Source organism: Hipposideros armiger, unplaced genomic scaffold, assembly GCF_001890085.2.
Source record: "Hipposideros armiger isolate ML-2016 unplaced genomic scaffold, ASM189008v1 scaffold_36, whole genome shotgun sequence".
NCBI classification, from domain to species: Eukaryota; Metazoa; Chordata; class Mammalia; order Chiroptera; family Hipposideridae; genus Hipposideros; species Hipposideros armiger.
The window spans coordinates 5,581,952-5,593,903 of NW_017731386.1; the positions used below are offsets into that span (position 1 = coordinate 5,581,952).

The following is an 11,952-nucleotide window of genomic DNA, read 5'->3' on the forward strand; positions in this document are numbered from 1 at the left end:
ATAAGCAGAGAGCCAGGGTGAATCCATTTCCAAAGTTCAAGGTCTGAAGGCATGTTACTAAAAAATAATAAAAAACACCATGAACAACTAACTCTGAGCTTATCCACCTAGAGAGGTTGGGTAGCATTGTAACAGCCCTAGGTGTCAGCAGGGAGATAAGAGAAGTCAATCCTGAGCCCCACTGACCATCTGAATTTAAACGGTCAGTGTTTTAACAAGGTTACAGAGAACAAAATGACTTACATGAAAAGGCTTAGATGGAATTTACATCAACAAACAGTTTGGTATTTTGAAAAAGTACAAAAACCACAAACATTTAGATTAGAATTATAACATTTTTAAAGCTGCTTGAAAGACTAAAAAAATGATATGCATACTCTTCTGATTGTCATTCGTTTGACAATTACTATTTCATTGGTTTGGATTATAATGTCTCTTAACCTACCTTCTGAACCCTTTTTAGACCAAACTCGAACTGTGGAATCTGAAGCCGCAGAAACTATCACTGTATATAATGCAACATCCAATGCCCTCCCCTGGTAAACAGCATGCACTGCATAAACAGGTCCTTCATGGCCATAGAGATGGACTGCTTTCAAAAGCTGAATCAGAAAAAATGACAAAAACATTATGATAAAAAAAAAATATCGGTTTCACCTTTATTTAACTGGAATCACAGGATTAATGGTACTGTTAAAATGCGTGACCTAAAAATAGGTCCTTTCAGTTGAACAGAATGTAAACTTTCGAGAAGTCTGTCTGACCATATTGATGACATAAAATGTGCATACCCTTTACACAGCAATCTCACATCTCAGAATCTGCTTGGAGGTGCTAATGGCAACAGTACAACAAATATAAAAGACAAATGGAGGAGGATATTCATCACACACTCTTCATAACAGTGAAAAATTGCAATCAACATAAAATTATTAATAGGGAACTGATTACATAAATTAGTATAGACATATACTATAGAAAATAAAAAGGATAATGTAGATAAATGTATGTTTATTGCCACAGAAAGACGTCCTGTGTCCAATGTCAAGAATGACATTGACATTTTTGAAGAATACAGGCCAGCTTTGTGGACTGTTCCTTTTTGGATTAGTCTGATGCTTTGTCACGAACAGATTCAGGATATACATTGTGACATTATTACTACTGAAGTGCATCACAATGTTCCAATTTTAGTGACATTAACCTTGATACACGTATCTTAGTAAAGGTAGCGTCTGACAGATTTTTTCACTATGAAGTTAGATTTTTTTTGGTGATGATATGTGAGATTGTACTTTGGGATGGAGAAAATATTCTACTCTCCATCAAACTTCTACCAAGTACTTTTAGCATCCACTCATAATACTTGCCTGAATCAAGTACAGCTGCAAAATGGAAAAATGGCAAACAGAACTGGGAACCCATTTACCATGTCTACCTGCTTGCCATGCAAGACTCTTCCCTGTGCCATCATTTCTGCTATTTTAAGTGTATTTCCAGAGTTCCAAAAATGCATGCGATTCCACCACTTCCTTTGAGAAGTACCTTCTATAAATTGTTGTCTGCTGAAATAGATGTCCCTTAAATGTCTCCTCAGTTGTTTTCCCAATTACTTAGGCAGAACCCTGTCACTCAAGAAGGTAATTAATAGTTATGTATAAGGGTCTGTCACTAACTTCCTTTCATCACTAACCTTTGGCTTCTTTGAAAAAAAAATTTTAAATAACTCAGGTACAGTATAATCTCTTTTAGATGTAATTATATACACATCACTAGAGATCTGGAACAATGCTTATCATGTTAGCTCTGTTGAGATTTTACATATATTGGGTCTTTGGAAAAGTCATGACATATTTTGTCTATGTTTTTCAAAGGTCATTTATTTATATAAAGAACAAAGATCAATCAATGATATAGTGCCCATTTTGTTTGATAACCTTTTGCCATCTTTCAGTGAGCTTCATAATTCCTCGTTCATAAAAAGACCTGTCTTTGTGAAAAACTGAACAAGGTGCTGATTTACAGCCTCTTCGGAATTGAACGTTATACCACGCAAGGAGTTTTGAAGAGAGTGAAACAAGTGTAAGTCTGACCGTGCAAGGTCAGGCGAGTATGGTGGGTGTAGCAACACATCCCATCCAAGCTCCAATCATTTTTGACAGGTGATCAAACTTGTGTGTGGGCTCGTGTTGTTGCGATGGAACACAACTCTTACAATTAACAAGCTCTGGACGTTTCTGGATGATGGATTCGTTCAAACTGTCCAACTGCCGACAGTACACATTCGAACTGATTTTTTGGTTCCTTGGTAGGAGCTCAAAAAACACACCTTTATATCCCACCACACTGAGAGCATAACCTTCCTCTGATGAATGTCTGCTTTCGATGTCATTTGAGGCAAATCATCACGTCGGGACCAAAACCATTTGCGCACCACGTTGTTGTAAACCACATCTCATTACCAGTTATCAGTTGCTTCAAAAAAGGATCGTTTTCCTCACGTTTAATGAGCATACTGCAGATGTTTATATGTACTGTCAAATGAACTTCTTTGAGTTCATGTGGAACCCAAATATTGAGCTTGCTTATGTATCCCAGCTTCTTCAGGTGGTCGTGAATACTTGAATGATAGATGTTCAATGTTTCTGCAATCTCTCTTGTCATGTAACATGGGTTTGACTCGATCAATGCCTTTATTTTGTCGTCATCAACCTCGGTAGGCCTCCCAGACCGAGAAGCGTCATTGAGATCAAAATCACCAGCAAGGAATTTCGTGAACCATCGTTGGCACTGACGTTCTTGTACAGCATTGTCACCATAAACTTTACGCAACTTTTCACAAGCTTGACGCGCATTCTTCCCTTTATGGTAGTAAAATACTAAAATATGGCAAAAATGCAGTTTGCTCTTCCATCTTTAACTTGCTGTAAAATCTCCAAAACTCAACCAAAGCTCAATTTTTTTTAGAATGAAGCTAGAACTGTCAGCTGTCAAATGACATAGCAATAACATAGATGTGAATGACTCTAGGACTTCCAAAAATGAACTAGTGCCACCTGTTGCAAACATGAGTCATGACTTTTCCGAAGACCCGTTTTTTCTTTCCCCTTCTTTATACTTTTCTGTATTTAAATTTTTTACCCCCTTAAAAAATTAAATCTATTTAAAATACTCACTTCACATCTTTATGCAAGGTTATATTTCAACCATCAAAGACTTTCAGAAACTCAAACAAAAGAAATCTCTCAAGCTTACCAGCTTTTTTGAAAAACAATGCTCACTGTTCAAAGACTTGAACCTCTTATTATACCAACTTAGAATTACCTCCTTTTATCAGATGTCAAGGTATGGTGACACCTGTGTGCATGAAAGTACATACAAAAAGGAATCTTTAAGCCCCCAAGGTTATAATGCGTGGCCCCTTCCCCTAAACCTCTTATTCCCTGGTTCCTCTTTATGCCCTTCATCCTCCTCCTCTTCTTCTCCTTGTGTGGCCTCACATTCTCATCTCTGGCCCCTTCCTGTCTAAGTTTGCTATCTGCCATAAGATACTTGCTTAGCCTACAACCCTCTCTATCGACAGGAGAAGCTTGGAGCAGCACTGAGGAAACAATTTTGCCAAATTTCACCTCAAGTTCTCAAAAATCAGTGCTGATTATCACTCTCTCTGGATTCCTTTGCCAAAATCAGTCCAAACAGTAGCTGAGTTTGTTACACTCCCGTTTGCTCTCATTCAAGTCTAGATGGCTCCAAAATCCCCACCTCACACCTGCCCTCTCTTTCTGAGGACAAGTCTGGGTAACTGATCAGCAATTCAAATGACATGTTTACAACCTAAATCCATATCTTTCCTCCCACTTGCCCATTTTCCTTTGCAGAAGCACCTTTCTCCTGGAGCCCTAAGACAGAATTCCACCGTTGCTGATTACTCACTCCCCTAACCACCAGCTTGCCACTCCTTTGATAACTATCTAGTCAATGCCAAAATCATTTTCCTTCAAAAAATACATTCCATAATTTTTCCTATTCTAATTTGGCACAATGCTGCCAGATTAATCTTCTTTTGATATTCATACTCCTCTGCTTAGAAATCATCAATGATTTCCAAATGCCTGCTACTAAAGAACAAACTGAAATTAATAAATACTGAACATCAACTGTAAATAAAAAAATTTTTAAATAACAATCTCAATTGGGCTGGCCGAGTGGCACATTGGGATGCCAGAGGGCCCCGGTTGGGATCCCACATGAGGGCCAGTGACACTGCCCTCTACAGCTAAGATGATGAACAGCAGCTCAACCTGGAGCTGGGCTACTGTAGTCTACAGCCCCTGCTGCAGTGGGTTGCCATGGGCTACCATGTGTAGCCAGCAGTCAGCGTGAGCGGCCAGCAGTCAGCGTGAGCGGCCGTCCAGAAGCTGATGACTGATCTGCCTCGCCCAGGAAGAGCGCAATGATGGTGCCAACTTGGGCCAGTGAAGCAACGGCCTCCACAACTAGACTGAAGAACAAAAGGACAGCAACTTGTCTGTTCCCCTTCCCCCGATTCCCCAGCGCTGTTCCCATTCCCCAATTCCCCAATAAAAATCTTTAAAAAAAAATAAAATAAAAAAATAACAATCTCAAAATTAAGTTTTGTTTTGTTTTTTTTTAAAAAGAAACTCTTCAAGTGTTCAAATTCCCATAGGATCGTCTCATATTTGCTTCTCTAGTATTACTGTCTGCAATGTACGATAATTTTGGAAACATTTCCAAAACAGTACACCTCCAGAGTATTATAGGGATGTTAAGAGATTTAAAAGCAGGGGCAAAAAGTTCAGTATTGAAGTAAGCTTGGGAAATGCTAAACAAAGATATGCAGGTTCGTCCGTGTCAGAACTTTTTAGAGCCCTCACTACACTCACGATCACCGGAATTCTCTAAGAGGTATAGGATATGAAGTGCTTCCCAAGCTTGATTCCCACAGATTCCTTTTTTTACAGAACTTCTTGAGACATGGATGGTTCTCTGAACTTTAGAAAGTCTTGCCTAAAGACATCTCAGACTTTGGATAAAAGCAGATATTCCTGAGCAGGTGGTTTTCTTTCTCACCTCAGCTTATATTCATGCCATTCTTCCTACCAAGAATCCTCACCCCTTTCATTTCTCCCAAGGAAATCATCTCACACTTTAAGAACCAACTCGAAGGCCACCTCTTAAATATTCTCTTAACTCATAGCACCATGGTTATGATACAGCAAGTTAGAGCACCTACCCAGGAGCCACCCCTGTACTTTAGTAATTCAAGTAGATTTTGTATGTGCATGATTTATGAATAGGATTTTTTCTCATCCATATCTTCTGTATGGCAGATATTCAAATATCTAACATACTACCTTTTCACTTTTAATCTTTGCTTACAACGAGGAACAACCTAAATGTCCATCAATAGAAGTCCATCCATATCCAGCATTGCATATTATGTGCACACTCAGAATTATGTGAATCTATATCCATGGCAACAGCTATCCTATGAACACAGAAGTATTAATTTTTGCTATCACTGAAAACAGATCAAACAGCCCATGTAAGAGCTGTTTGAAAATTATTCCAAAATGTTGGGATATTCACAGAAATGACTGACAGCATATGAATATGGGAGCAAATATTGGAGGGAAGGATACAGGGCCTGTGAAGTCGGAAGATATGGGATCTGATTACTGATGAGCAAGAATGAGTCAACTTCACAAAGGAAGAACACAGTAGAAATGAGGGAAAAAACTGAAAACAAAAGTAGATATAACCGTTATTTCTTATAACTATAAACATGTCTACTCACCTGGTTATTCTCTATTTCCCAGTGGATCACTTGATTATCAGATCCTCCAGAAACTAACTCTGTAGAAGGAGCTGAAAAAAATTTTATCTCAGTAAATATTTTTTTACCAGCTATTTTGAAAATTTTCAAAGCTATAGAAAAGATGTAAGAAAATGTATATATCCTTTACCTAGATTCACCAACTGTCAACATTTTGCCATATTTGCTTAATAGCTTGCTCTTTGTGTGTGTGTACATATATATATGCACAGACCTCTGTTTTTGACAAACCATTTAAAAATAAGTTGTAGACATTGGTACCTCTGATCCTCAAACACTTTACCACATATCTCCTAAGAACTGGAACATTCCCCTACGTTACCACCATACAATGATCACATTCAAGAATTTCAACACTGATACAGTATCATTATGTAATATACAGTACATATTAAAATTTCCCCAAATTGTCCTATATTTTTTATAACTTTTCTAAAAATTCAGAATCTAAGGACCACACATTATATATACATTTGTCATAGTTTTTAAGTCTCCTTTAATATAGAATAGTTTCCGAGCCCCTCCTTTTTTGCGCCAATTAGAGTCCCAGCCAGTTGCTTTGCAGAAATGTAGACGGAAAAGGGACCACATGTTAAACCTGAAAAGCTCAGGAGACTGAAAATATAGGATAGCATGAACATAAAAATTCCTAACTAAGGTGGGCCATTGCTGGAAGTCACCTCCTTAGCCTGTAGCTTCCTTGACAAAGGTCAATCTTTACCTTAAGCCTATCTATTGTATTTTTGCATCTAAGATAACATACCCTTGTAATGTCAGAGTAATCTCTTTTTCCATACCGCAACCCCCCCCCCCCCACCAGGGGACACAACCCAACCCACCACACCAGAGCAGGAATCTACAAAATCCCTCATTGTTATCTTGTTCCCCAAATACAATATTTATGTGCTGTAAAATGCTATTAATTATGCTGTACCCACCAATGTAAAAGAAGTGTGTGTCTCTCCATTTTACTTTTTATCCAATTCCAGAGATTTCATCCCTGCTTTGCTTTCTCCCACCCTCTTAATCTACAACCAATGGATTTCATGTAACCTTCCTCCTTTGATTCTAATGTATAAAATAAGTTGCAAAACAGCCATTTTCTGGAGCATTTTCTCAATCTCAAGACTTTGATTCCCAGCAATAGTCAGTTTGGCTCAAATAAACTCTTACAAGTTTTCTCTTAGGCTGAATGTTTTTTGTCGACAAGTCCTTCAATCTGGATTTGTCTGATTGTTTCCTCATGTAAGATTCAGACTAAATACTTTTGGCAGAAATAATACATATGACACATTATACTCAGCTGCTATTATCAAGGATATGAGATATTTTTGAGATCAGACACATGTTATCAACTTCTTGTCGATAATAGGGGAAAAAAAGGAGTAAGAACCAAAAAAGGAGGAAAATAATCTAATATAATTTTGGTTTGGATTTTCCATTTATTTGTTTCTTCTGGCCTATGTGCTAGATATTTAGGGCAAGCAGCAGGGGATTGTCTAAAGAACATTAGATATGTACTCAGAAGTCCCAGGTTCATATCCTAACACTGCTGCCAACCAGATGTAGTCTTGGACTTTAATTTCTTCCTGTGTCCAGAAATTAAGCCATTTACCTAACTACATGATTTTCAGAATTACTATAAGGTATCTGAAAGTAGTGTGTTAAAAATAAGACATTTTAAGAATATGAAATGATATTAAAACCTTCCATGTCACTGATACATGGTTTAGAAAGAATATCTGAATTACCTGGTGGTAGAGCTCTATTCTTAAGAGGAAATCAATCCGAATAGTTACATATTACAGTGATATACAAGCATTTCATTATATGTAACCTCACTTTTAAAGAGAAGATAAAATATATAAGCCCAAATTAATATAACAAATCCCTCTACTGAGATTCAAGTAGTCTTTGATGTCATTTGGTGGCAATTAACATAATTACACTTGTGTTTTAATATGTGCACTAACAGCCACTCTTTCTACTATTTAATGGTTTCTATCGACATAATGTGACTAATCCTACATTATCAACTGAAATAAGTAGCATATTCAACTTTTTAAAAAATATCACAGAAGAAAATCATAGCAGAGTCACTAATTCAGGAAATTCTTCAACTGCCTGGCTCGGTATGCGCTCAATAAATGTTTATGGAATTAAAAATAAAATTAATTCTGAATCCATGAGAATACCACAGTAGGTATATTTAAGACACTTGAGATAATTCCATAGGATTTTGGAAGCACTATTTAAAAGCAATATGTTAATTAAAAATTCTGAAGTCATAGAATCTTAGAGATGAAAGAGATCTGGAGATAATCTAGTTCAGCAATTCTCAAGTTTTTGGTATTAGGACTCCTCTATGCACTTACAATTTTTGAGGATCCCATAAAGCTTTTGTTTATATGGACTATATGCACCAATATTAAACACATTAGAAATTTAAACTGAGAAATGTTATCACTTTAGTTAAAAAACAACGATAAACTCCATTACATGTTAATAAAAATAACATTTTTATGGTGGGGGAAAACCCTACATTTTCCAAAACAAAAAAACTAATGAGAGGCACTGTTTTACATTTCTGAAAATCTCTTTTAACGGCTGACTTTATTAGAATACAGCTAGATTTTCATATCTGCTTCTGTATTTAATCTGTTGTAATATCACACACAAATCACACAGCTGCTGAAAAGCATCACTGTATAATACTGATAGAAAGAGAATGAAAAATGTGAATAACCTCTTGGTATTACTGTGAAAATAATGTTGACCTCAGAGGCATCACAACCCTCTAAGGGTCCCTTGATCCAGAACAAGCCTTTACTTTTCAGGTGTTACTAAGGTGCAAACTGGGGTCAACAAAAAGATGCAATGTTTTGACTAAAAAAGCGATAGCTTCTTTGTGGCAAAAACAGCCCTACAAGCCAAATCTGAATCCCAGCCTGGGCCCCAACATGGGCCTTGCCTACAGGTTTTCAAGCAGAAGCTGTGGGCAATGGCAGGGGTCTTGCCACAGTCAGGGGCTGCCTCTGTCTACCCTCATCCTAAGTACTGCTATGTTGTCCATGCTCCAACTGCTATAAAGTGAAAGTACAGGCCGCATTACTTCATTGGGCATACCATTTTTCTTCTATTTTCCAATTGCATAATATCAGTAAATTAAGAGAAGTAATGACAGAAAAATGACTAATCATACTTTATCAGAAAACAACTGAGATCGGCTTTGATAATCTGATTAATACTTACAACCATCCTGTTTACAAATCCACTGTATGCAATTAACTCGAGCAGTGTGACCGTTCAGGTTGGTAACAACAACCCTTTTCTTTAACAAAGAAAACACCAGTTAGGAAATTACAATCTATCCTACAGAGGAATTAATAAAATAATAAAAACCAGGTTTCAGTTTTTTGAAGCTAATAAAAAACTCAGGATTACTTCAAACAGAATCACCTTCCTTAATTTATAAACGTGGGCTTAAACCATCCGTTCACTCTAATTCATTCTTTTTCGCCACTTCACATTCCCAGTTTCGTGTGCTCTCATCACACTGAGCTCCGAGATCTTCATCTGCCTACCCTCCAGCTTACCAACCTTCTCCCCTCTCCAACCCCTGTCCTTCTCATTTGGGGAGCCTGTCTTGATACCCCAGGCTAGACAAGGAACCTCTTCCTCTTGCTCTCACAGGGCTCAGGGCCTACTTATACTACGCTTGCATTAATTTGAGGGTTTTGTGGACAAAAACCAAAAAAAGCCAAAAAAACAAAAAACAACCCACCTTCAATAGAGGGATTCATGACTAATGGATAAAAATTCATGGCTTACTTTGCATGTCATGGCTAATCAGGTGTTGGGTTCTTGAGCCTTAATGATTAATGACACAAGGTCATCAGGCCACAACTACTAAGTTCCTCAGACATCAGATCCCTTCAGAGCCTAAGCCCAGGTTCCCAAAAGATCCTCAGCTGCTTTCACCGACATTACTCCCCACTTGGGCTTTCTTTGCTTCACTCACTGCTGAAGACATTAACTCTATGACTACAGTGCCTTCCTCTTTACAGCCCCTTTCTCTATTTACTGCCAGCTGCACTGGTTTCATATCCACTTATATGCCAACTGGAATTCTCATGGCTGAGAAAACGACACAGAGGTAAATGTGTGTAACTAGTGTATTTCCTACATGGTTTATTTAAGGCTGGAAAACAATTTACAATATTTCATTTTCTCTCTCACTAGATTGAGAATTCCTTAGTGGGCAGGAATTATTATCCATTATCTTTGTGTCATTACCACCCAGGCCAGGGAAAGCTCACAGAGAGTCCTCAAAAATTTGCTGAATATCATCCCCAAAACTTTATCTTAGCATCTAACATGCTCTTATTACTACATTTAATTAAATGCCCAACCAGCAAATATTTAACAAAACAAAGTACTTTTTAGGTTCAATATATTTCCTTTTTGATATGTTAAAATCCCCTAACATGGCCACCAGGTTATCATTAAAAATAAAAATGTTAAAAAATAATAATAAAATAAAAATGTGATGTAAGGCATGGACACAAATCCATTAAATAGCTGCAGAAAGATGATAGGCTTCTACAGCTGAGTCTGTCCTTGGTTGATGGCCACTGTCAGTCAAGTTTACCCTTGAATTTATGTGCTTTCTCTTGACAGTTAAGGGTACATGGCAATAACAAGAAACAAAAACTGGAAGGAGGCAAGCAAGCTCAAGATATGAAAAGCAAATACAACTATTTCCTATATAAACTGTGAATCTGCAACGGGTGTGAAGATAATGGAATTTTAATCAAGTTAATAAGGCAGTACAAGAAATGCATATAGCTATCTCCTGCACTGCACTTTAATTTCCAGCACTTTGCTTTTTATACTAAGGCTCTTTTTGAGAAGCAACTCTAACTTTACTGTCCAAAATTGGCCAGAGGGGATGATCAAGACGAACTCTAGGAAGCATGCAAAAACTAGCCGTTTGAGAAGTATGATGAGGAAAGGACCAAGAAAATAGTCAACTGAGGGTGAAGTTCAGGAAATGAGTTCGTTAAGTCCTGCCTTATAACAAGTGCTTGGGGTCCCCATCCCCCCTATGAACTTTACCCCAATGGCACGCTCTTTAAAAAAACCCAAAGCTAAAATTCACGTGACATATTTTTGAAATTCAATACAACAAATGTTTATAAAATAACACCGCGAGAAACACGCAAATAAAACAGCAGCTGTAATAATAGATTTAATTCATACCTAAACTGCAAACCTTTTTAAACCCAAACTAATTCTTTAATAGTATTACAGTTCCTCCCAGAAGGTTTCCGAAAAGGTTGCCATCACTCGGGTTTCTACGTGGGGTTAACAGGACACTGATAGGACAAGGTGACGGCGTGGAACGAGCCTGGCACGCCCACCAAAGAGTCCTGGTCCAGACACCCTCCCCGAAGCAGGCAAGACCGCACACCCATCCGCCCCGAGCGCATGCAGCAGATTCCGCCGCAGAAGCATACGGGGTCGAGCGATCGGTCACCTCTCTTACCCGAGGGTCATAGAGCACGACCGAACAGGAAGTGCCGAAGGCCAGAAGCCCTCCGGGCCCGGAGCTCCAGCTCAGAGCTCCCCGCACCCGGTTCGGGCAGCAAAACACGTGAGAGGTCTCCAGCACGGCTGCCACCATGTTGCTGGCTGGTCAGTGGCCGAGACCTAGCCGCGCACTTCCGCCCTCTGAGCGGAACTACTCGCAAGGACACCTCTCCGGCTGGCGTTATCCGCACCGCGTTTCAGAGGCGGCCGGAGGCGTGGCGGAGGCGGCCGGAGGCGTGGCGGAGGCGGCCCGGCCCCCCCCGCCGGCCCCGCCCCCCGCCCTGGCCCGAGGGGTCCTCAGAGCCCTGACTCTGCTATCTCCTCTAGTCTCTCGGGCAGTGGCCCAGCGCACAAACGCGGCCTCAGTCCTAGAGGCGAAGACCCGGCGAGAGTAGCTCAGGACCTTCCAGAAAGACCCGCGGCTCGAGTGCCGGGGCAGCTCAGGAACGTCCCGCTGCCCTTCGCCCAGGCTCCCTGCAGCCGACGGGGAGCCTTGGCAAGCG

General features: G+C 39.3%; 1 protein-coding gene across 1 annotated transcript in view; it reads right to left on the reverse strand.

Annotated features, from left to right (window-relative positions):
* Positions 1-11,633, reverse strand: part of ELP2 (elongator acetyltransferase complex subunit 2) — a 53,583-nt gene extending 41,950 nt beyond the window's left edge. The window contains 4 exon segments of the mRNA XM_019637898.1: positions 446-602; positions 5,819-5,889; positions 9,110-9,188; positions 11,406-11,633. Of these exon segments, the coding sequence (XP_019493443.1) occupies positions 446-602; positions 5,819-5,889; positions 9,110-9,188; positions 11,406-11,543 (445 nt within the window). The 5' untranslated portion in view covers positions 11,544-11,633.
* Positions 11,634-11,952: the final 319 nt, after the last annotated feature.